The sequence below is a fragment of the Anopheles cruzii genome, chromosome 2, assembly GCF_943734635.1.
Source record: "Anopheles cruzii chromosome 2, idAnoCruzAS_RS32_06, whole genome shotgun sequence".
In the NCBI taxonomy this organism is placed as follows: Eukaryota; Metazoa; Arthropoda; class Insecta; order Diptera; family Culicidae; genus Anopheles; species Anopheles cruzii.
Genome location: NC_069144.1, coordinates 35,318,946 through 35,346,167, shown reverse-complemented (window position 1 = coordinate 35,346,167; position 27,222 = coordinate 35,318,946). Strand labels below are relative to the sequence as shown.

Below are 27,222 nucleotides of genomic sequence, written 5' to 3'. Positions count from 1 at the left end.
CGAGCCATTTTCATTGCGACTTTCCCCAGGAAGCAGCCGGTTCTTAACCTCTGCCCAGGAATGAGAAGAAAAATGTAAAATTGAATTTCATATCATGCCGTGTAATCTGTCATCCCTCGCTCCTCCGTCGTTTCCCGGAACCGCGATGGAACCCCGGCTTTGCATGGCCTGGCAGAAACATAAAGCTCTCTCGCACGGATTCCAACTCTTCCGGTTGTCCTACTTTTGAGCCTTGGCTCATCTGATTCTCCTCCGAGCCTGCGGCGGCGAGACGGTCGAAATGTTTTACCTTTTTCATAAAGGCACATCGCATAACAACGCCTCTGGGCGGACCGGGGCGGACGAATGCCTGCCAATACAGTTTTATACTCAAATGGAGTGAATGGAAAATACGTTACTCTCCGACTCCGATGATATGGAAAAACTTCGAAACGCGCCTCTCAGATCAACGAACGTTCCGGTTCGAGGCGCTTCGATTCCCGCTTCCGGTCCTCTTTAAGCTGCTTACTGTGAGCATCGCATTCGGGGTGTTGTTTTTGCTAGGAAAACACGTGCGCCATGTTGTTCGCGGCGTCTTCCGCCTTTTAATGATTCATTAAAATCTATTACTAGGTCTATACGTTGAGAATCGGAGTTTTAAAAAGATTGCTGTACCTGCCGATTGGGACTTCCCAATTTTGCGGTTCATTCATCATTACCATGTTTTGATATCAGGTAAATGAGTTCAGGTCGAAAACTAAATTATTTCGGTGTGCAACCCATTATTTAAAGGGTTAAACTATGTCAACTTTTGTGCCTGAAAATGATGTTTTGCGGGGATTATTATTTTTCTGCTCCTTTTGAAGAAAACTGCTTCGGAATCGCACCAAATGCTTGTCAGGACTTGTGTTTGGAAGATCACAGTGCTTTGAGTGGTTTAAAACATTTCAAAATGGCGATTTTGACTTTACAAAAAAATCCTTAAAGGACTCCAAAAAACGAACTTTCTGGTGGGACAGAATGTTGTGGTGTTTCACAAGCTCCTAAAATCTGATGCAAACGTTAATTCCGATCGCTACTGACAACAAATGATCAATTTGAACCATGCATTTATCGAAAAACGACCAAAATGCAATTCTAGGGGGTTCCAATGGGGGCGCCTGGTGGCCCGTGGAAACAAGCACGAGGCCCCCCAAAAAACAAAACTGTTTCAGGATACTATCAAATCACTTGGATGGAGTTGCTATCCCTCCCCGCGTTATTCACCAGACTTGGTTCTTTCCGAATATCATTCATTTTCCTCGATAGGACACGTATTGGCTGAGCAGCTTTTCGTTTTTCTACGAGGAAGTCGAAATTGGATGACTAATTAGTTTACTTAAAAAGTCGAAGAATTCTTTCGTCTGGGAATCCATGATTAAGCAGAGAGATAGGAGAAATGTATAGCTAGCGATTGCACATACTTCGAATTAAATAGAAAGTTGCATAAAAATTTTATAAACAAATTGTTGTGTGCTAACAAACTCCGATTCTCAACGTATAGACCTAGTATATCGTACGCTTTTTCGTGCTGGTTTTTTTACCTATCACTGAATAATCGAGACAAGTTTATAAAATTGATAATTTTTAAGCCCTTCCGTTATTCAAATTAAATTCATAGATGAATTTGTAATTTTTAACCATTGTCCAGTTACTATTATCTATCTTAAGTCATTTGATTCCACCATTGCACAGAAGCATTTTTATTTGTAAAACTTAAGCAAATAATTGCATTCCACCAGCTACCAATTCTCGTCATGCCTGACGCTTAAATATTATCGTTTTCCAATAATGTTCGAGATGTTGCCAGCCGATGCTAACTCATTGATATGATAATAGATTTAACCGTGCCACGAACGTGCCCCTTGGTGAATAAATTAGGAATTAGAAACTAAATTGGGTTTGGCAACGGGCAGCGAGTGGAAAAAGGACTGCCAAGAGAAAAGGACATACTCTTTGAGAGTGGGCCATAACCGAAGTGATCCAATTAACGACTATGGCCAGATAGTGAGCAGCATCTAAGGCAACTGAAAGAGGCCACAAATATTGCTTGATCCGAATTCATATCAATATCCTAATATTACCCGTTTTCCAAAGTGTGGCCCAATATGGTTCAACGTTCAACGAATTCACTGTGACGAATACCAGTGGACAGCTCTCTCAAAAGCAGGAGTATTGCGAAAATAGACACGCCAAATGCGATGGTTCGCGATGGCGTTGGGTTGGGTATTGACACAAACGTTCGACAAAATAAACATTCGCCAAATACTTTTCACCCGCAAGGCACAAGGTCCTCGTCGAAAAACAATAAAAAACGGTCAAATCATCCTTCGCATCTTTCCGAGATGTGTTATTGATTTACTGCCTTCAGTCACAGGAAACGGCAAATATCGAAATGACTAAGAGAAAACAATCTAATTTCAACATCTCCTCGTTCATTGCGTCGGCCCATAGGTCACGGGGGGGGGCCGGGAATTTCAATAAGGTAAAGTAGTTTCCGCTTCTGTTGTGTTCTTTCTCTTCCACAAAACGGCTTTCTTCCGTTCGTTGGGACACGTGCGAAGGCGTAAGTCGTTTCTGCGCCACACTTGCTGCTTAGTGCTACTTACTGCTACTTTGTACCTCGTTATTCTAGAATAATTCTTGATTATTTTCACATAACTGTGCTTATGTATGCTTTTCTGGTCCGTTTTAATAAATTCTAATTGAATGGAATATCTTCGAACGGAACGAAACTGGTGCCCAAATTAACCGCCAAAATCACGCAAACGTTAATGCGCCTTTTATTTCAATATTCATCTTAAAGGCTCCGAGGTCGTCCTGAGACACAATCCGAGCTTCAGATAAATCTCAATCTCTACGCGGCCGCGGCCGTTGTAAGCTGTGGAAATAAAACGGGCAGTACGACCGAAAAGGAAAACATTTAATGGCTTGCTAAGCGACTAACTTTTTGCCCTTCCATGGCCTTTTGCGGGGAGTGTACCGCGCAGGCGAGGATCCTTGCACCTCGGGCGGACGCTGCCGGAGTTGCCGTGACCACCGCTCCTGTTTGGTTTGCAATATCCGGTGCGGAATATTTACGACTCTAGCGAAGGCTGCCGTACGCAGTAGTAGTGACCAGTATGGGGACAGGTAGTGGACGGGAGAAAAAGCTGTTCATCATCGCAACGGAGAAGCGACGGTTCTGCTTTTCGCAGAACGTGTTAAGGATAACCAACTGTAGCAGCACATTCAATGAACCTACCTGCTGTCGTTCCGCAGAACTGCCTTCTCTCGGCCACTACTGGGCCACAACGATGAGCCTACGCGTTACGTGCTAATTTAAATTCCGTACACACACATACACTTGTGTAGCTCGGCCAGAGATTAAATTTCAAAATTGGACACTAGAGATTTTTCAATGTAGTAAGAAAATTTTCACCGTTGAAAAATGTTGTGCTGCCAAAAATCTGTATATCCTTCTGTTAACCAAACACAACATTCATTTAAAGGAGGAACCTCAACTTACCGTAATACAATTCAGTTCAGTTCTATTTGTTAACAAGTAAAGCGGCTCGGAACTTCTCCTAAAAGGTTTTCTAGCACATCCTCAATCGCTGCCGTGGCTTCTTTTCCAAAGCAATTACAAAAAATGTTGCTTTAGATGGTCTGGTCGTCATGAGTTGTTTGGTGGAGTCATGGATATCACGTATCGTCCTACACGGCGTTGACTCATCAAAACGATACTCATTAGTCTACCTTCAGCCGTATCACGCGCATAAAATGTTCACGAATATGACGGCACAGCTGGTCCATTTTTCGCTATTAGTTACGTTCTCGAGTGGGAAAATGGGCTCTTGAAAGCTACTTTCACGTCACCGTAGTATCGCACATTGGTGGTAGCGGCAGTTGTTGGCCTACGGCTTTCTTACGCCGTCGTAAACCATCGTACACCGAGAGGCCACACGGTGACGATGATGATGTCTATTTCGCATGACGCGCTACTGTCGCAAGAAACTGGCAAAAGTCAGTTTTACCACCGAGGACAGGTTTTATGCTTCTTCGTCGTGCGCATTGGTGAGGTTCTTCGAAGTAAGTTGACATATTAACAGTCTCAAAAACCGTTTAAATTAAGTGTGATTAAAAAAGACCATATTAGCAAAGTGCATTCCCTTCCAAAAAAATGGATGGCATAGAGTCTTTATCAAATTTTGTGTTAAAAACGAAATTAAGAGCTCGGACGCAATTGAAATGTTAACTGTGGCTTATGGTGAAGCTTTTAAGACCAAAAGCATTGCTTATCGGAGTTTCAAATTTTTCTCAGTGGGCCGAAAAGATGTGAACGTCGAAAAGCCTTCTTTGATCGATTGTGAACAGTTTTGCTTGCAGTTTTGCTTGCAGTTTTCTTGGATTGCAGGGTCGTGGTGCATCATGAGTTGTTGCCAAATGATAGAACGGTAAATAACGAATATTACCTGCAAGTTATGCGCAATTCCCCCGAAACAAGCCGTCACAAACGCGAAATTCATAAACGAAACCCAAAAGTCAAGAAATTTTTTGAAAAGACCACGTGCATACGAAGTTTTTGCATCGTTGCTTGTGTGCGAATTTTTGATCAAAAACTACAAACTAATGATGCCAAAGCCACCGTATTGCCCAAATCTGGCCCACTGTGTCTTTGTTTTGTTTCAAAAACTCAAATTACCGTTTCGTGGCCAATTAATTTAGGAGAAGACAGAAATCGGCGGTGGGTCAAGACACGTGCACACTAAAAAAATTGTAAAAAATTGACTGATTTTTCAAAAAATTTCAACTTTTCACCAAAAAATCAGTGACATGTGTAGCAATCCAACGCCAAAAAAATATCGAAAATCGAATAAAAAGTTTTCTTTAAAATCACAAATTCCGGGTACTTTATTGTTAGTGTGAATTTGGAATTTGATTTGATTTTTTGAATTTTGTAATTTTGGTTCAGTTTTTTTCAATTTGTATGTAAAGTGCTCTGATGATGCAAAAATAGAAACGAAAATTTGGTTAAATATTTTAAATATTACAAAATAGGATAGAATGGAATTGGAAAATTGGAATGATGCTATATTGGCGAAAGGAGTTAAATGTATTCCCAAACAGCACGACTACAACATGTCCCTGAATTATGTATCGCAAAATCGGCAGCTTCAAAAGGCCTCGCCTTCAAAACCATTTCATTACCGCTCGTCTATGCGGGCCACTAGCGCATAGCTTTACCAGTTCCATCGTAACCGACTATGCTCAGGTTATAGGAGTACGTGTTACCGTTGGTTTACCTTGTGACGGCAGAGAGGTGCGACCGTTTAGAGGATTTTTTGTTTCCTACCCAAAAGCGCCTCTGGGTTCATATAGCGTTCGACGATATGGTTCGGTAAAAGCCGCGCGGAAATACGCCGTGCGTTGCGATGCCTTCATCTGCATGCACTTTCCTTCGCACTTTCAACAGGTGCGAGTGCAACCAATTTTGAGAGACTGGAGCTCTACGAGGCTCATGCAAAGCGGAGAACATTTTAATTACGTGTATTGTGTGTCGTGCCGACGAGACGAGGACATATTGTCCCATGCAAGCAATAGGCGTGGACGAACATCAATCCGGCAGAGTTTTCTCATGGGCCCGAACTTTGAATGCAATTTTAATGGGATCCTAAATGTGTTTCAACCTCGAAAACTACTAAAATGCTACGCTCTGATGTTTTTTTATGTTACTGTTCATATTGCAATATTAACAGTTTCGGACAACTTGAGGCAATTTCAAATTTACAACTTTTAGAAATTGGGAACTTTTGAAAATATTTACGTTTCTTTTAATATCAATCGAAAAGCTTCTCACTGACCATTCATTCTGAGATCTAGAATGTTTAATCCCTTAAATAAATTTTAATATTCTTAGTCTTAATTTTCATAAACAACCAAACTAGTACCAAAAACTTTTCGTTCGAATCAGGTATGAAAGGCGCACCTGACAGGTTTTCCAACCTTTGGAACTTAGCCCCAGGGTTCCGTGCGCTCAACAATTTCATCGCCGTTTACACGTTGGCCCCAATTCGACTAGTGAAATTAAGAGCAGAGGAGCGCTGCCAAATTGCTTCACAAAAACGGAGAACGTTCATCATAATTCTTATCTACGTAACCGGATCTCGTAAGCGATGGTGGTTGCAAGCGCAAAATCGATTCAACCTTACCGGGCGACTCTCATCGTTTCGGAACACCCGATGGGAAGCAATTCAATTTAAGGTTCTCGGCCCGAAATCTGCTCCTGGTGCGCTGCCTCGGGATGGACTCTGAACCTCGGGCTAAAGTCGTTCGAAGCCGTTGCGTTTTCTTTCCCATAGTGGGCTGACGTCGGTAATGAAATTTCTTGTTGCTTTGCCTGCGCCGAGATTGCTTTCTAATGAAACGGAAAGTTATGATGAAGATGACGCGCTTGAATCACTCGATATTTCTGGTTCACCGGTTCCGGGTGGTTGTTATATACATAAAACATTTTTCGCTTATACGAGAACATAAACCATATAGACCAGAATCGTTATCATTAAGGGATGATAGAGTGAAGGCAATCTTTCGAATCTACTCGTACTCGTAACTCCATTCGCCCTCCATTTTGTTCTGCAGATGTGTGTTTCCGCTTAAGGCTTTGGCTTAAAACCCAGCAGACTTCCGGTCTGGTCGCCAGGCTGAAACACGCCAGCAAAGCTGGCACATCCAACTCGAGGGGGGAAACTAATTTACCCGCATGACTCTGAAGTTACGCGCTGGCGCTTTTTTTCACCCATCATTTTTTCGGACACCCCACAACTTTGCTGCTTCTTTTATGCTCTGTTATCAGAGGAAAACCAGCCACCGCTTAACCGCCAAACGTCTGTTCGCACGTGAGACACGTACACGAACGTCACAAACGAAGCACGAAAAAGTTCTGGAACTTTCCCGTCGCTCGAAGTTGATCCGGCACTTGATTTGCGATAAATGTGTTCCGTATCCCACCAGCAATTGAATTTGTGCATGTGGGCGCCTTAGATCCACAGGGAGCGGATTCCGTTTTGCAAAATACATCTGTGTTCCCCAGAGTTGTTGTAGCCCAACAATAACCGCGCCGTCGATATGCTCTTCACAATACATTTAAGCTTGAGTAAACTTTCATTTCTTCGAACTCAGTTAGGCATATTTAGACATTTGCCGTTTGATTGATCAGAATTACAGCGCATTTATTTGCTGCCAATAGTAAATAATTAATTTCGCTTCATTTTGACCCCGTTGGTGGTGAAAAATGACCGTCGGCTGGATAATTTACTGTGGTACGTTTCAATTTATTGTGCCAACGCCAACTCGTTGCGGACAAAACAGAAGCCGGAAGCCAAAGAATTCGCAATTAACGAGAGGCAGTCATTCTATTTTCGGTTTCAACAGTCTGTTTCCGTGTGTACCGTCTATAAACCTTTGCTACATGTTTCGTTGCAGAACCAACTTTGGTGTCCTGACGGCACAAAATGGCTACAAAAGCGGCACATTCGCCGGGGGAGAATCCATGGTCGGCAGTCCGGCAAGACGAAGTGAAGTTTCGCCGATACAAAGTCATGTAAGTAAACGGAAATAATGGACCAATAGTATAATGGTGAAGCATTCACCGGAACAGGAGAATTGCGCTCTGTTAGAAAATGGTTTACAGTTTAATTAATCTCTACAAGAGTTTCAAGTTTATAATAGTGTTGTTGATAGATTCTCTAACTTACTAGGCTGTTCATTAAGTTCTGAGCTTTTTCAACAAAGGGTGCTACTACGAGGCTGATTTTTTTTTTGTGATATTGGTATTGGTATTGGTCTTCAGATGAACGTATTTGAAGTTTCATTTCAATCGGCCACTTAGTTTTTTTTTACAAGCCATTTAGTATCGACATGTCACATTTCTGTTTTACAGCTGTCATGACGTCATCATTTGATGAAAAACGTTTTCCGGGCACGATTTTTTTTTGGTTTGAAAACAGGTGGATGTCGCTAAGGGCCAAATCTGGTGAATTAGGTGGATACTCCAACAATTCGAACTGTAATTCATGGATTTTTGACATTTTCGAAATGCTCTTCTGACAGGAGGGTGCGTTGCCCTGATGAAAGAGGTTGTCTTTCTTCTGCAAACCGGCTCTTTTTTCACGAATTTTCGCTCTAAGTTGCTCTAAAATGTTACAAAAACAATCAAAATTTATTGTTTTATCAATTTGCTAGTAATCTGCTAGCAAAATTCCATTCGCATCCCATGAAACTGATGCTAACATCTTTTTTGGCCATTTCTGGACGAACTCGTTTCAGAACCGAAGAAAAAGCTTCACACCACTCCTTAGACTCTTGTTTTGATTCAGGATCATGATGATAGACCTAAGTCTCATCCCTAGTGATGATTCAATGCACAAAATCCACTTTATCCTATCGAAAATGCTTTAAATGTTGTCAAGAAAGATGTATTCGAATGCGTTTTTAGCGAATGCGGCACCCATATTGCAAACAGCTTTCTCGAACCCAAAATTTCAGTCAAAATATTGGTTATACTGCTCAATAAGTTGGCTAGCTCTTGTACTAAATCTCTTTCAGTGGTTCGACGATTTTCCATTACGATATCCTGTATTGTTTTACGATTTCCGATGTTGTGTCTGTTTTTTGACGTTTTTTACATGGATCGTCTTGAAGGCTACTACGGCCACGTTTAAACTCATAACCGCCCCTTTTAATCACCTAATTAAAGGTAAAGAGTCCTTATACACTTTCAACATTCGTTCATAATTTTCCTTTGCTTTTAAACCTTCCAAAAATAAAAATTAAATCACTGCACATACTTGATTTTTTCCATTGTAAAAAATACTGTGACATGCGATACTAAATGGCTTGTGAAAAAACAATTAGGTGACCGATTGAAATGAAACTTCTCATACGTTCATTTGAACCAACATCACAAAAAAAAAATCAGCCTCGTAGCAGCACCCTTTGTTGAAGAAGCCCAGAGCTTAATGAACAGCCTAGTATATGTGCGTTGGTAGGGGAAAACAGCTATAGTAAAAAGCAATGTTCACTACGTATTATTCTTTACTTTCCGATTATTGCCGAATGTTTTATGAAAAGATTTAGAAAAATCACAAACATTTTCAAGTAACATTGCTCTGAGAGCTACGTAAACAGTTCTTCAGCTAGCCCATCAATGGCCTACCATTAACTTTATGTTGACGCCTTGTTTGCAGACAACCAGTCGACGCGGATGGCACTCACCGAATCAGGACAGTATACCGATTTCACCGAAATCCGATCACTACCCGATGCAGCATCGGCTGCCCAACGGTCACACTAACGGTGGAGGCGCCCAGTACTGGACAAACACGTACGGTCCCGTGAACGGCGGCAGCGACCACCCGTCGTCCCATCAGCAACAACAGGCCCAGCATCATTCCGTTCTGTCGTCACCGCGAAGCATCTCCCGCAACGGATCGTCTTACGCGCTCGAGTCCGCGGCAAAAGTGTACTACTCGAAAAGCGTCGACTCTTTTGCGGCCTCCGACGCAACGATGCCTTACGCGATGCCCGAATTCGAGTACCGAACGGCGGAGAGTAACGGCCCGTCGAGCCTCTTGAGCGCTGGAACGGTGGCATCCGTATCGAGCGGTCACAATGGCCACCACCACATCACGCCACGCGCCAACTACTCTCCGGCTACTACGAGCTCGAGCAACGAACTGCTCGAAGAGCTGCACCAGCTCGATGGTGGCACTCGCATCAAGCGCCTGCACCCTGCAGCTGCTCGAATTAACTCTTTCACCGTCAATCACCACCAACATAACGCAAGCAACAACAATAATAATAACCACGTGGCCAACTATGGCCCAACACAACGAGGCTCACAATCCGCGATGGATGGTGGTGGCGAAAGCAAGTACGGAAAACTTTTGCAACAACCACCAATCGGCGCCAGCAGCGCACCTCCATACGGAGGGTCCATCTACTACGACCATCCACAGCACAATGGCATTAACAACAATTTAGTTCACCAATCCACCCACCAGGCGCACGCTAATGGTGCCGGAACTACACCGGCCGGTCACAGCAAAACTACTTCCGCTTCAGGAGCGGCGCCGCCGCATGTGCCACGACGCAACGCGACGACGAAACTCGACGCCAACAGTAGCCGAATTGTCAATGGCAATAACAATAACAACTACTTCGAAGTGCCCACTGGAACTACCGGAAGGGGAAGCCAACACCACCAGCAGCAGCAGCCCGGAAGCTCGTTCACTGCCACCTTCGCCAGCAAGTTCCACAAACTAACGGGTTCGCGAAGTACGGCGCACGAAAGTGCTGTCAACGGTGGAAGCGGTAGCGGCAAATTGAATCATGTAAATAACAACAACAATGGTTCGATGGCCAGTGGCAATGGCGGCGACAGTGCGAGCAACGCACCACCGTATCAGCAGCATCAAATCAATAACGCCACCACACATCTGCATCCGCTGCAAGCACTTACGGCCCTATCTGGAAAGCTGCCACATCCGGCCCCGCCGTTGTCATCCTCGTCGTCGCCTCCGCCACCAGTACAGGGTGCCCCGACACACCTGCACCATACGTCGGCACACGGCGGCGGCGGTCACCATCACCACCATCCACACGGCCATCCGATGGGCCACGCGCTCTCCTCGCCGGAAAGCGCTTACTCCACCGGCTACTCGACCGACGGAACCTCTCCGGGTGAGTTGATCCGGATTTAAGAAAAAGGCTGTCCTTCCCTCCGATTATGCTGTTTTGGCGGCCGCGCCCCGTCGTGGCACATCAATATGCTTTATGCTTACAGCACTTTATCGGACGCCTCTTTATTGGCACAACAGAAGTTGTACAGAAAGCAGCATAGGAGCGATAATTTTATGACGCAATTCGGTAATTTCGGCCACGTCGAGCAAAAATAGAAGCTGTGAGCCGGGTCAGCCTGGAACACGAAATACCGCGCACACCGGCGAGGCTTCTCATCAACAATATTGTAAATTTACTAGCGTTTTACTATCTCGTATCGAAAAAAGTATACTCTATCGGCACGACGTGGCCACATCAACCTGCACTTTTGGCGAGGCGCTGGCTTTGGCTCAACCAAACGAAACATTTTGATGAAAATCCAGTAAAATGATTAACGGCGAAGTTCGGAACGTTACCAGTTGGGTTGGTAGGAAGTCTAGAGTGTGGCATTTTGTTTCCACCCTCTCGTGCCACTTTCAGTGACCGAAGCAGAAGCTTATCGATAGTCGTTAAACGGTGACCGAAGGAGTAGCCATCTCATCTTCTTTCTATTAATGGCCCATTACTTATAATACCTAATGGAGTCCATCGTTTCCTTTTATAGTGGATTTACACAGTAAAAGGCCTGACATTGCCGACGACCGTTGATCGTAAAACTTTAATCAAGCAGCACGATAATTTGACGATCCCAAAACCGGACGTAAACGGTTGATTCTGTAGCGAAAAGGTCGAAAATGTGTCACGTAGGCTACTAGTTTAAAGAAAACAACAGATTTGAGCCGCCTATGTTCATGTATAAAATGTATTTGTTTCAGCATCATAATAGTGCCTTCTTTCAGATTCAAGCACATTATTATGCCATTTTCCTTCCACTCCAATGCGATAGATTTTGTCCGAAAAAAAATGGGCGGAATATAAGGTGTAATTTTTCATCGCAACGTATTTATCTAACAGCCCAAAAGGCCGCGCGAAAGAGACGTCATTCGTTGTGCTAAATCACCTGACCCAGGGTAGCGCAAGCGTTCGTTGTACAAACATGGAACACTGAGTCAAACTCTGCCTGAGGGGCCAAAGAAGCAAGTCAAATTTATGAAATAACACTGTGGAACAAAGCAGGGCAAAATGAGGGAAAAATCGTCAAACAACGACACCACACCACACCAACGTTACAACAACCGAACATTTGAACACCGATTCCGATTTGCATATGGTAATTTGTGCGTAATTTGTTGGATTATTATCCTTTTCTCTTTTTCGGGCGCGCATCTAGTGGATCACCCAAAAATCTGTTCATATAGAGGGACTCGCGTACCCAGGGACGAAGTCCGAATGGTAATTCTCGAAACAATAGGGCGACCATCCCCAATTCTTCCCCCGAGCATTATCCGCCATGGCTTCCTCCCGGGGGACCATTTACCCACTGGACTGAACAGGAGAGGCCTTTCCCCGGCACATCACTCATCACGAAGTTATCTGCGGATCTGCCGCTTTTCGCCTTCTGGCATTCGATACTCGGTTGGAGCCGTTTCCTAGCTTTGTGCTGCTTTGGGCCATCGTTTGGCCAGCGCGCTCCACTCGTGTGGAAATGTTGCAGAAAACAGGAACGGGGCACACAAGAGAGCAGCTACAACGGTTATGTGATTTACTTCCGTTGATTTTGGGATCTTGGAGAGGTGTTTCACAGTGAAAAATAGTCTAAAAATAACGAACAATCGGTTTTCGGGACCGATTCTTTAAACAGTCGGTGCAGCTGTTATGGAACTAGTTTTCCTAAGGATAAACTGTCTTTCCTTCAAGTTGAAGCTACTAGAGCTGTTGTATAGACGATTTGAAGTGTGGACTTTAGTTTTTCTTAATCTTGCACGAACTACGTGAAATGATACCGAATCTTGTTGAAATACTCTCGTTCTATGGTTGAAATATTTACGTTTGCCCAACGCTGCACATGAATTTTAAAAGGCATTTTGAAATTCATTCATTAATAACACAACTAATCACATATGACATTGTGCGAGGGAAATATTTAGGTCAGGAAGCAACGAGAAAGTGTTTTTTTTTATTATTAGAACGGGCAGAGCTGTATTAAGCACCAACTTTTAAGCTCAAGGGGATGCACTGTAAGAATGGATCACTGTATAGCGGCTAATTTTACCCGATGAGCGACAAACTGTGTAGCAATTCTTAGTTCGGCGGATCGCGTCGTCGTTCCCAAAAATCGAGCAGAAGTGAAAAAGTTAAATCGAGAAAGGAGTGTGAGGACTGAAAGCAATGCATATATACGGCCTGATACGGCCTACGGTCTACAACGCTCACGTAGGCCACCTTAGGCGCAGTAGAAGGCAGCACGTCATATAATGAAATCATTGATCAATAACATAAACTTATTATAACAAATTAAACAATTTGCCATTGGTAGAGCCAAACCAATGATGATAAAATGGTGATGTTGGACAATAGAAAATCAAGTCTATCGGAAAATCTAAAACTTTTACAGTGTTGGCCAACGCCGCACCGCATAAACCAAATGTCCGCCACGCTTCGAGCGAAGAAAAACTCTTACACGATGTCGAGATGAGAAAACGAAAGTAAGGCTGTGACGGGCATGATGATAGCAGCACTTTCTTGGGCGATCAATAATTATCCACATTCCCACAATAATATCACGCCGAGTCACGCCAGTGGTACAATTTTCCGGCTCGCCTTCTCCGAAGTCCTAATGATCCAGTTTTGCTGCCGTTTCGTCGAAATTTTGCGATTATTTGAATTCCCCTCTAAGAAAGGCGGAACAAAACGTTCAAGTCATGCTGCGCGGCTATTCCGAATACACACACTTACATAGCATCAGTCGACATCGTCATCGCCGCCGTGAAGGAAATCGGTGGCGATGATCAAGCAACAAGTCGGTGCTAGTTTCTGGAGATGTTTCTTAAACGCAGTTAAACCCTGAAGTTTCGCATAACCAGCCCGTGTTCAGTGTGAACAAAACAAAATACGCCTCGCCACTCGAAAGAGACATTTCTGTACGCCAGAAATAACAGTGGTAGGTTCATTCTTCGCCTTCAGTGTCACTGTGATTTCCATCCTCTCCTTTTCTACATGAACCCGAGAATTCGATTGTATTTAACCAAAAGCTTGACACCATAGAACGGAACTGTGTAAATTCGAAGTCGGGTGACTCGTCTGAAGTACGAGAAGGTGGTTTTACCGATTCTCTGCAACACAAATTGGAGCATTTTGTTTCGGAAAAATAACTTAGAAAGGAACTTCCAAGGAAATTATTCGTTGGTGAGCAGCGAGAAGAGTTTTTGTTTCCTGAGAAAACGCATGACACTTCGTCATCATCGTTATGATCATTTTTTATCGATTGAACAATCCGAAACACGGTCTCTTCATGTTCAACGAAGTAGAACGCTTTTTCTTGAGTTCCATTTAGTACGCCTTTGAAACAAACGACCGTAAATTTTCGATTTTTCTTATCTCCATTTTCTGGAAAATGCTAAAATCGAAGTGACAAATAACTCTTATTGCTACATACCGTCGACATGCCTTGCAAAAGTAAGGGTGCTATTTGAAGAAAAAATATGCTACCGAAAACATCGATACACCATCTCCAGGCGCATTGGGATTGATTTTGTCTCTCTCCATTCACAGGGAAAACTTTTCGCAAAACCTCGGTTATGTTCTCGAAAGCCACCCACTTCGTTACATTTTCAATTTCCACAAAATGCGCGACACAACAAACCTCAACTCTCTCGCGGCATGGACACGGACGCGCTTATTGCTTATTGGTTGTAAAAAGTTCACAAAAACTTTGGCTCTTGAGCCTTGAGATGTTGTGTGCAACAAAGTAACGGAACACACACACACACATTAGGGTTTAGGATAAAATGTGGCAACGAACCCCGAACCCCTCACTACAGAGAGTGGTTAGGGATGGCCCAGAGCATTCCAGCCTCTCGGCAAAGCAGGTGCTATGGATTCTTGTGTAGCATGCACACTTTCAGCTCCAATTACCTACGCTAAACCTTGGGGGCTTCTCAAAACCTCCCGGATTCGACCGAGCGCTGGGTAACATGATATTATTACGTGCGGTGAACGGAAGTTTCCCTTTAAAGGTTCAACTTTAGCATACCACCATCACGGGCCGCCATTCTTCCGGTCCACGTTTCAGCTGCGAATGTCGAGGCAGGTGAGGAGAGCCCCCAGTGAATGGCTGTGCCGTTTTCAAATATAATAAAAATAATAATAACTTGTCAGGCCGTAAAGGATTCTCGAACCGCCGCTCATGTGGAGTGTGCGTCCAAAGCTTGGCAATTGAACGAACCCGTATTCCGCAACCTTCCACTGCGCCGCAGTCAGCGCCGCGCCCGCAGGATATAAAGAAAAATCACGGCCAACTTATCAACATTTGTATGCTAATATACTGGCCTTTCCCGGTTCTCGGCCAAATGTCTACGCCACGAGGGTCCGCTGCTGGCGGGGCTCACAAACCCGTTATTTACAGAACGGAAGAATGTTACTGAATGAAGCCCTTTTTGGGTGAAAAACTTTTGTCGTCCTGCTGCGGCTACGTGCCTCGGTTCCGGGTGACCCGAGCCACAACAGCTGCCACTCGCCGAGGCGAACGTGTTGACGTGTCGTAACGGATTTTGGAGCCCTCCACCATCTACTACGGAGGCCAACGATGACCAGCGGAAGTGGAACGCCAAAGCTAAACCTTTTGCCGACTCTTGAGGGCCCCCCCACCGATCCTGGAAAGGTCGCCATGATGATGTGGGTCAGACGCCCCGCGCGCCTGCCTGGCCATGTTATGCAAATAGGCTGCGCGGGTCCTACCCGGTCAGGGCAAACATTCTCGCTCTACTGTGGGCCGCTGAATGCATTGCAAGAGATGGACGACAAAATGTCAATGCCGGAAGATAGAAGAGGTCGCAAGTGCAGCTTTTGAACATATTTCCTACGCCTCCCTCTACGTAGCTCCAAGAGATGAAAGCAATTCTGCTACTGTTAAAACTTTTAGATGTGGCATCGCATCGATCGACCTAAATTAGGATTATTGGGACGCTAGGAAATGATGAAAGGGATAACAAGGGCCCGGATGGTTTTCCATCAACGTTACACTTGTAATCTCGTATCGTAGTACCCCGCGAAAAGGGAAGAGGGTGCCATAGTGACACATCATTGCCAATAATATCGGGTTAACAAAGCAACGAGCTTTTATGCTTATTGGAAAATTTTACCCGGAAAATGTTTTTAATCTCAACAAACAAAATTTATTTTTCCTTACAAGTGATCTATGGTTATTTCATAGGTGACAAAGGTGATTATCTCTTCATTAGAGAACAAACAGAAGTCACTTGATCCTAGATCTGGCGAGTAAGGCGGACGGTAAACCAGTTCAAACCATAAATCGCGGAGTTTTGCTAAGACAACCGCTTGGCAACGTGATGGCAAGGCCAGCAATCGCAGCAGCCAACGTGCAGACAGCTTTGCTCATTGACAGCAGTCATGTCTAGATGCTGATCTAAATATGACAGACACGTTTTACTTACATGATCATAGCCTTCGCAATTTCTCCCATCTAATTCCGCGTTTCGTCTAGCCACATTCGGTGAACTTTGAAGATATTTTGTCCGGCAGTTGCTATTTTTGGACCAACCGAACATTCATCGTATACTTAAATAGTATTACAGAGAATAAACAGAACCCGACTCATCTTTAATTTGCGAAGAGGTATTGCGTTTCAAAAACAAATATTTAATGACACCTTGATACCTTTTTCCATAGAACGTCTTGCAGGATAGGTTCCTTGTTCTCAGCCAGTTCGTTGAATCTAGTACAAAACCCGCGAACTACGCTTGGGCCTTGAGCCCCCAAGTTTCTTAATCAGGTTCCTTAAATTTGCGTTAGTTTCAGGATTGTAAGTGGTTAAATTAATGCGCTCGAGTAGACTACGTTACCCGGCACGCAGGTCCCGATCAATTTGAACCTCCAACATTATCATTCGGTCATTAACTGGTTTGATGCAAATTCTGAAGCCTTTGATATTGGAATCGTTATTTCTCGGGTGCATCAGCGTGTTTGTTTGCGTGTATCTGTTTCGAATGTTTCCGGTTAATGTTTGTCCCAAGTTTTCAATGTGCTTTAAGCTTTAAGCTGCTGATAAAGACCCTCTAACTAGTCGAGTAAAGCCTATTAGAAAATCTTGTCTTAAAATTGACGGCTTTATTCATAAGAACAACGGAAGTTGCCGTCCTCCGAACCACTTATGTTTTGCCAATTAAATTCGACTTACAAGTAATAGGTAACGATTTAGTCTATTAGATATTTAGTAGACGACATTTTAATATCATTTACTTTTGCGCTCCACGAAAGCCCCTTAGAAAAACTCCGATAGAAAAAGAAAAAGTTGTGGTTTTGTGGTGTGATTTCTTTTCCAACAAATTTTGGTATCAAACTCATCAAATCCCAATTTTGTCATATAAACCGGTTACCGAACAACAAAGAAAGTAATTCTGTTGCAAACCATATTGGTAAAGAAAGATGAATATGATTCAAGCAGCTGATAGCAGCCGATTTGTAAAGCGATTACGATAGACGATCGATTCTGATCGAAAGCTTTTTTTGGCTACTCCTGAGCTGCGAAATCATTGTCAGACTAAACTTTCCAATTTCTTCGGTGCTTGATTTTTACCACGGGGCGGAAGAGATACTCACGATCTGCTATCGTTCCCCCCGGAAGGGCACTTCATATCCTCGCAACCGTCGTTCCCTCGCGAGCCATTGTCTGCATTGAAGCGTTGTTCAATTTTATTGCTTCCTGCGGCGACGTACACTCAAGAAATTTGCGAGCTTTCCACCACACACCGTCTGCTCAGCGTGTGACCAGCGTGAGAAGATGGAGCATCTCCTGCGAAGCGGATTCGTGTTGGTGGTCGTCCCTCTGCCATTTCGCATGTCACGAGGACGCACGAATTTTATTGCTTTCCGTCCGAAGGAGCGACCACCAAAGGCTTATTTGACTTCCGTGCCACTTTCGCTCGGTCGGTTGTTGGCGAACTCAACACGAAGAGCGGAGGTGAGTTCCCGTCGGGAATGTTTTAGCATTTTATTGCTCCATAAAAAAGGCGACTCAAACGAAACAACCATTTGTCACCCACCTCGCGAAACGCGGGTAAACGCATATTCAATAAATCGGCGAGAGGCGACTTTCCAATTCACACCAATATCGCAGCCCTTCAAATAGTTCCAGCATCATACTGAGAACTCCTTTTTTTATCCGTAGGTGGATGCTCCTACACGCCCGAGTATTACATCAACATCCGAACCGGAACGCATTACTTCCCTAAGGCGGCTCCAGCGCACCATGGCCGAGGTGTTCCGGGGTCAGGTTGCATCGAGCGCACTGGACCGGCGGCGGTCGGAGCATCCGGTGGCCACGAGAATGGCGCCAAATTCAAGTGTGCCCTCAATCGGATCGAGGAAAAGCATGTGGAGTTCTGCATCGAGCAGGAAAAGGTAATGGAAAGCGGGAGGAGGATTATTGACGGCGGTGGCGCACCGAAACTACTAAGGAGAAGGCTCTCGGAAGAACTTGTTATTCAGCATGCGAGTTTTGGTGCAGGTTTCCACTACCCTGGCAAGAACCTCTGACACGGACCAGCGGCTCTCTAGGCTGTGGGAATTTAATTTACCTTCTATTCCGTCCATTTACACTCCGTTCCTCTCTCTCTCTGTCCCTGTTCCGGGAGGTTTGAAACAAAAATTGAGGGGCGAGAGCCATACAGAGAGGAACGTGACTAACGATTGGCGCTGGTTTCTCAATGCCTTATCTTGCGTCTTTTCTCCCGAATGGTTTAAAGAAACCGATTTTCATTCAATAGCCCCACGAGAAGACCTCGCATAGGCAGATCTCAAATTCATAGTATTGTGTGTCGTCTGCCCTCTGTGTGCGTCACAGGCACGCCTCGACGACGTGCTCCCGATGTTCAAAGGTTGTTCACTGGCACATATCCTTTCAGCATGCTTCGCCGCGGCGAGGTAGCGCATCGAACGTCCCGCCGCCGGTGGCGGCGAACCAATCGAACACGAAGCCAACCGTTTCCGGACCTGCCACCAATGGAGCGTGCGTTTTATCTCAACCACAACAGCAGCAGCCAAAGCAGCAGACTACAGTGTCGACTACGGGCCCTCAGCCACAGACGACCGCCCAACCATCGCTGGCGCAGCCAACCCCTGCACAATCGCCGCCAAATGCAGTTGCGATGAGCCCCATTATGCAGAAGAACCTCGGGATGCAGCACTACCGGAGCATTGAGTGTGAGTAAACTTTATGCGACTCCAGACTCCGTTTTCGTACGCAAACTGGGACACCGGTCCCCCGGTCCATTACAAGTGTATCATCGTGCTGTTTGGACCGATAATTACTGAAACTCTCAAAAGCAGCTTGTGTCTAAACCACGAATATATTCCCATTTCGTCCTCACACCGTGTAAAATTATAAAAAGTCTGGCGCGGCTTTTTCATTGTGTACAAGCGTAGAGAGGAAAATGGAACGGAACCGAGACTTGCACTCGGGACTTGTAATACTGCGAAAAAAGTAAGACATCCGTAAGATTGTACTCGCAGGAGAAACTTAGGATAGGTTACGAATGCTTCGCAGAGCGACAGGTTAGTTGTTAGGGGCCCACGTTGCGCAGGACTGAAACCCGGAAACGATCTTTACAACCAGAAAGACAAGGCCGGCACATCCGGGAACCGAGATTCAGGGCACACGGGAAAGGCATCGGAAACGAGCCATTCATCCAGTTGCGCCAGCCAGTCTGTCACTTCCGTAAAAGATGCTCCGCGCGCCCCGCACGGCAAAGAAGCCAAAGTGCAACGTTTTTGCCGTTGGTCTTCTCCTGCGGCGTAAACTATTTCCTTTCGCGCTATGAATAATCGAATGAATGCATCTTCGTGGCGTTTTCAGGCCGGTGGTGAAATGCCGAATTTAATTATGCAGCCGCTTTTGATAGCACAATTGTGCATTTAAAAGCACCGCTCGCGACCCGCTTTGCAAAAGGGGTGCACACCGAAGCGGTTTATTAAAACTTAGCCTGACGGGTGAAGATGCAGCAAGCAACGTAGGGCGACGGTAGAGGAGCAGTTCGTGCTATCCTGCGTTTGCCTACGTTGAATGAAGCGCCAGTGAAATGAAGCTGCAAGTGCAAGGACCATTTCATCTTCGTTGACAATCAGAAGAGTTTACTTTTCACCTACAGCATTTCTTTTGACATTTTGTATTTGCCTTTTTCATTGGTTTTATCAACTATTTCTGGGAATGCATCCCATTATTCTTTCTATGCTCATTTAAAGTATGGTCATCACTTTGGTAAACTTGATCACAAAACTTAACAACTTAACAAACTTATCGTATTCTGCTGAAGGAATCGATTTGATTTGAAGATGATTTCAATCTAATGATCAACTAGTTTCTCCAATTGCTAAGTCCTTAAATCTAATCTTTTCTAAACGGTTTCGGCAAAATTGTGACAGTTTTATGAAATAGAACACTAAAACTGGTCGCTGTTTTTGAATTTTTAAAATTTTTGGACTTAATTTTTAAGGCTGGTCCTAGTAAATCGACTTTATAGCTTTAAAAGTTAATTTCTTAATCATCTAAACTATTGTTACCTACGCATCGTTTAGCTCCATCGCCACGTCAACGGTGCCGTATCCGCACGAATCCTTGGTTGACGACCGCTGATGGTGCTCTCGCCAGTAACTGCTTGAAGCGGACAGAACAGGACTCCGGTTCAACCTCTTCTGGCATCAAATCGAGCAGCGGCACGGATGACAATAAAAATGATCACAAGTATTTCGTAGCGCCCGACCTCCGAGAGAAGATGTTTTCCTTAAACTGAAGAGCTTTTTGTGCTTGTCATGTTCCCAGACAAACGATCGCCAATTCCGACACCGATTCTAGCTCGTCGACGGAGAAGGTGGTCAGCAACAAACGAATACTCACCCCGAGGAGTCTGAAGAAAATCGGGGATATCTCACGACTAGACAGCAAGGCGGCGGCGGTATCGGTGACGTTCGGTTCCAACCAGGAAAGCGACGAAGACGCAACTCTCAACGAGATGATGGGCAAGTTCGACGAAAGTTACCACTACGAGAAGGAGACTGATATTCTGAGGTAAGCTGCGAAGGACTCGAATAGAAAGACTTTCCTTTTCCCACTCTATGGAACACATCTAATACGTTGTCTAATCATTACAGTTGTAGTGACTCTGATCCCACTGATTGTCCGACGGACATCGATACGGGGCAGGACGCAGGTGATGAGTGTGACACGGACGATCTGCTCGATTTGGATTTTATCGACACCGGATCGGTGCAGGAAGTGACGGACAAGGAGACCTACCGACACACGGCTAGCTGCTCCATTCACAGCTTCCCGGAAGGCAAAGCTGCGCCCTACAAACAGCGAATGTCGCGAAACAGGCGCACCAACGAGAGTGGCTCCGGCTCCAAACGACGGAAGAAGCTTGTTCGAACGAGAAAGAAGCCATCGGAGAACGCCGCATTGGACACGGGCACGAACGACAGCAGAGACTCGTCCGGCCTCGTGAGTCGCGGATGTAGAAGTTTGGGTGGAACTCCAATGTCTCTGCGACGCAATCAGCCGGACGCGGAATGCCGCACGCCCGCAAGGAGCTCGCCACTTACCAATCGGTCGAACTCGCTCACCTTCACTGAGGTCCATTCCCTGCACAGCCGAATACTAGCCATTTCGGAGAGCGAAAAGGCGCTCCTCAAAGCGGACCTAGAGGCAGACGTTAAGTACAAGCAACTGATCCACGAAGCGGAATCGATCCTCTTCTCGATGAAAAGTAATAGCTCGATCTGCCTCAAGGAGCTGGTGACGGCACCTCCTCCAGTGCCTCCCAGAGACCCTCAGCCTCAGCCGGCAATCCCGCCAAAGGAAGTGCCACCGACAGCCATTTCCAGCCCGCGCAGGGTTTGCAACCCACCAGCTAACAAGCGAGTCGAAATGCTGCGCAATTGCGAAGCTGACCTTCGGCGAGAGTTGGCTAAAACGTGCTCCCAAAAGTGTGCGGACCCGGCAGAGCTGAACCCCGCCGAGGGGGTGATCGTCAACAAGCGGCTCGAGGTGTTGCGCTATGAAACATCACCCTTTTCGCTGTCAGCACCGAACAGTCCAAAGAATACGCGTATCCTGCTACAACGGAAGACGCCGCCCGTTGCCGCAAACTTTGTGCAGTCACAGCAAATGGCGATCCAGAGCGGTTTGTGCACGCCCGAAACACTCGCCACTGACCTCAAATATTGTGCCAACCTCTCATCACCTCCGCCGCCACCACCGCGGTTGGTGTCAAAGTCACCGACCATCATACGCCGGCGGTTCCGCAGCCAAAGTCCGCATCTGAACATCGAATCCGATTCCGACTCGGACGACGTAAGTCGCAATCTTGATTACAAAGCCAAGGACGGCAAAGGACGCAATGGCAACAAGGAGAACCATTTGCATCAACAACCTGCACCACCACTCAATCCGGGGTCGGTAGTGGTTAATGGATCGGCTTGTAAGGGCGTCACTGGGAAGCAGATGAACAACTTTCGGCATACAATTCATGGGCCGGGTAGCACCGTGGCTAATGGTGACGAAACGACGGAAACGGAGTTGATGATCATTGGCGGGGAGGCGCGCCCCGTGAAGGGAATGCACAAGTCTCCGCTGATTTCGTTCCGCTCCGTAGACATTGGGTCTCCGGTGACGGATGATAGTTACTGTCCCCAGAGTGAACCGTTAAAACGTAAAATTTACACCTGTAGTGCGGCGTTCGAAAGAATACAGCGGACTTTGGATCAAGATCCAGGTGAGTAAAGTAATTTTTCATCCTTGTATTAGGTTTAGAGGTTAATTTTTGCATTTTTACTATTAATGGCGTCACTCACGAACGAATCATTTTTTTTAATGAAATACTAGCTGTTCCCGGCGCACGTCGCCACGCCCCATTTCATAATACTTTTGGTACTTTTTGATAACTTCAATATGAAGAAAACTGCTACCGAAAGTAATCAAATTTTCATGGAAGTTTATGGTGAACTTACTCTTACTGACAGAACGTGTCGGATGTGGTTTGCATGGTTAAAAGGTGATGATTTTGGCTTGCAAGACCAAGAGCGACCTGGACAGCCGAATAAAGGTTGATGATGAAGAATTTGGTAGCATTGCTCGATCGGAATGCATGTCAGATGCAAAAAGAACTTGCAGAAATGTTAGGAGTTGACCACACGACAGTTTCCCATCGCCTGAGTGCCGTGGGAATGATTAGCAAAATGTCTTATGGGTTCCACATGAATTGAAAAAAAAGTTACATTGAAAGACGGAAAACCTTTTGCGAATTTCTGCTTGCGCGGCTAAAAAGAAAGGGGTTTTGTACCGAATCGTCACTGGTGATGAAAAAGGGGAGTTATTACAAGAACCCTAAACGCAAAAAGGCCTGGATACAGCCTGGTGAACGTGGTCCATTGCAACCAAACCGAAATGAAAGGTGTGGTGCACTATGAGCTTTCAAAACCTAATGAAATTATTTATGGACAATCCCATCATCAACAATTTATGCATTTGAAGCAACGCTTTGGCCATAAAACGACGAGAATGGGATTCGGACTACTATTTGTTCCGTTACATGAGCAACTATTTGGCAGCTCAGGGGTTAACTTATTGTGAAAGTATTGAAAAAAGGGGCTCTGAGGGGATCGCTGATGAAGATAAGAAGTTCTATCGATACGGAATCGAAATTTGTAGGCAAACATTCTCCATCCACGAACGTTCGACTTACCTGCTGAATTCTGGCCACTAAATGCCCCATGCTCCATTCTACGCTACAAGGTAGGGTAGGTCCTTGTGGGGTAACTGGGGCGTCCTACGACGACGGGTCTTTTAACCGTTGTTGCAGTTTAGCTCAAATTGTTTTTTAGTTATTGGGCCGCAAAAAATTTCGACCACTCGTACTGTAGGTCTTTGTCGCAAAATTTCGTACTGTAGGTCTTTGAGGTGGTTTTGGTTGGCCCCAGGTATATTTTCGAAAAAAATTGTGGGTGAAAATGCATTTCAATACAGTGGTCATCTTAGCATTGTCGCCAGAGATAGGAATAGTGTTCGCTATTTTTGTAAAAATTTGACCTTTTGTCTTCGTCGCTGCTGCGAGGACCTTTAGTTGATCCTCGCAGTCGATCGGTAGCACTGGGAACAACTCTTCCTCAACGTTATCGTCGTCCTGTTGGAATTCTTCGACCTCTTCCTCAACGTTATCGGCGTTGCAATCTTCCGCTCCGTTCCGTACCGCACGAAGGATGTTGCAAGTACGTTCTAAGGACTCTATCCCTTCTACCCGGATTGGGATTGGAAATCGTATCGATGGAATCGTAGTTGGCTCCGGGACGTTCATGACGCCTCGTTTTAAATTTACCGTAGATTACGGGTATTAAGACCCACCTTTTTTGCAAAAAAAATCAGTCTAGAATCCAGGGGGGGGTCTTAATAGGTGTAGTCAGCGATTCGGCTTGCTGGATTAACCGGTTAATGCATGTAGCGGCATTATGAGCAACCTGACTCAAGCACTCGATCTGATTTCTAGAAGAAAAAGTGTTACCTTTCCACAAATTTGTCATCAATACCCGGCAACAGTTGAGCTTTGAATTGTCACAGATAGGCAATATGGATGAAACGCCTCTGAATTTTGATTGTCCTGATAATCACACAATTGATGAGAAAGGAGCCAAGACAATTGCAATTCGTACAACAGGTCATGAAAAAAGTCATTTTACCTGTGTTTTGACCTGTATGGCTGATGGCACCAAGTTGCCTCCACTTTTAATCTTCAAACGTAAAACCCTGCCTAAGGACAAAATCCCCTCAGGAGTATTGATTCATGTTCATTCAAAAGGATGGATAGACCAGCAGGGCACGGACTTGTGGTTTGATAAGGTATGGTCTAGGCGGCCTGGCGGCCTGTTGAAGAAGAATTCTCTTTTGGTTTTTGATCAGCTTAGAGGGCATTTGACGGAAAAAGTAAAGCAAAAGATTCCTCAGACACAGATGATGATGACATGGAAGAATTAGCTAGAAAACTGGTTAATCAATGTTTGAAAACAGAAGATATGTTTGAGACTGAAGAATTTCATAACTTCTATGACGTTGTCGTTAAAAAAAAAAAATAAAGTAATTTAGGTTTTCCTTAAATTTTTGATCTAAAAATGAGGAGGGGTCTTAATAGATGTAGGGTCTTAATACCCGTAATCTACGGTACTTAGTGTAGAAGAGGTTCTTTTTCACCATTAAAACAAACTGGCATCCCTCCCATCATCTTGAAACAATGCCGCGAATCCGTCGCTCCAGTCTTGTCGGCGATTTTCAAGGCATCTATACGATCTCATGCCTTCCCGGCTGCATGGAAAATAGCCCACATGGTACCAATTTTTAAGAAGGGCAACAAACAGAACGCGGCAAACTATCGCGGTATTACGTCACTCTGCGCCTGCTCCAAAATATTTGAAATGCTAGTGCATGAGGAAATGCTTCTGAGGTTGCGATCGGTATGGCCCCACGGCCCCGTATGGCGGTATCATCAGGTTGACGTCATCGTGGGGTTCGCGGCTGCATAGATCGAGTGCGGCGGCGTGATTTCGATGATCGGGGATCATCGACTTCCTTTGCTCCAGTTTTGGTCGATCGGGTGGTGGCCTCCTCGCTGCTTGCGCAATTTGACGCGATCGGAGTGTCGAATGCCTACGCTGCGGTTTCGTTGCTTGTAGCTTGACCGGCCGCTTGGGCGCCGGCGATGTTTCGCTGTTCCATTGCCCCAGTTCTGTAGTATCGTTTGGGGTAGGTTCACTTTTCGGCGACATCAATTCGGCGCACTCGTCTGTTTGAAACTACTGGATAGATCTCGCGCGGGATTTTCTGGGCGCTGCACCTGATCGATCGCACTCGCCGTTTCCCGGATTGGGGGCATTGGGGTTGTTCAACGCGTTGCTCATCTCCGTTCGACCATTAACAATGTTACCGTTATCATTAACGACCAACAACCATTAGGGAATGTTAGAGGGACAATCTCTAACGCCAAGGAGCACCAGGACGGTTTATTGTTAGTCGACTTTTTCCAGTTACTGTAATTCGTAAACAAACGTTTGACGTTTCGCGCTTCTTCTTTTTCTTTTTCTTTTTTTTCCCCCGCTAGCCCGCTAGCGCCATAAAAACGGCGCTAGCGGACGCCAGAGGGCGCTATAATGCTATAATAGTTGCTATAATCGTGGATAAGTTTCTATAATTATGGATATGTTGCTATAATCGTGCTATAATTCTTTTTTCAGACTGCTCGAAAAACGAACTGCTCGAACGGATTTCTCTTCTGCGACGCGAGCGCCAAAACAAATCGCCACGGCCTTCTTGCATAAATCCAGGCGCATCACCACAACTCATCGACATTGTTGCCGACATAAAAAATTGTTTAATCGACCAAAAAATCGAATTAAAATTAACCGAACTTAAGGAATCCGACAACTGAAACTTAAAATGTCGAAAAAATGTGGCGAGTTAAATGAGTCATTCACCGAAACTGTTTTAGTCACTCGAAATTCTCTAGTTCCTTATTATTATTATATTCTTTCCATTGGCTGATAAGTAGTGAATTTCAATTAATTAGGTAACAAAATAATCGGCTCTCACTTTTGTACGAGTGGCCTTCCATGACCTACTACTTTGATATCGAAAGCATCCCATCCAGGGAGATAACCACGAAAAGAATCTATCGGACATTTAACTCTAAATTATAGAAATCCAACCATCCATCCACTAGTTTGTAGACATCGCCAACAAATGCCACCGGTTTTGTGGTGTTGCACTAATTCCTTAACCTTTAGTCTTTATATCCTTAGGATAGCGGAGCAAGCGCCTGTAGTCGACCGTTGATTATTGTTGCAAACCGATCATTATCTTTGGCTTGAACTGATTGACCCCGTCGCTAAACACAAGTGGAACAACCTTGGAAGCAACTATTTGATTCGCGAAACATTCTGATCCACGTCTTGATCCTTTGCAACCATAATCATACGGTCATTTCGTAAACCAAACTACAAATTCTCAATAAAACGTTCCGCAAATTAATAGTTACGTTAGTTACAGTAGTTGAGCCGTAGAAACGTTTTTCATCTATTTTTCGATAGAGACAGAACTTTATTGTCCCGAATAACAAGTTTCGTGCAATTACCACTGAATTAACAGCGAAACAATAGTTTTGTGAATTTAGTTCTCCTTTTTTGTCGGAATGAGTTTTTCATTGTTGTGTTTGTACTGCAAACTTCTCCCCTTTCTCGTATGTACACCACTGTGGGTCAAATTTTGATAATTAGATGATTTTTTTGGGTTAA

General features: G+C 44.9%; 1 protein-coding gene across 1 annotated transcript; it reads left to right on the top strand.

Annotated features, from left to right (window-relative positions):
- Positions 1–3,140: 3,140 nt before the first annotated feature.
- LOC128278953 (uncharacterized) lies at positions 3,141–26,360 on the top strand. Its single transcript, XM_053017675.1, has 9 exons — positions 3,141–3,220; positions 7,483–7,600; positions 9,246–10,740; positions 18,065–18,297; positions 18,801–19,098; positions 20,470–20,635; positions 20,714–20,959; positions 21,043–22,664; positions 26,167–26,360. The coding sequence occupies exons 1-9, from the start codon at positions 3,141–3,143 to the stop codon at positions 26,358–26,360; spliced, it is 4,452 nt and encodes a 1,483-aa protein (XP_052873635.1).
- The last annotated feature ends 862 nt before the right edge of the window (positions 26,361–27,222 follow it).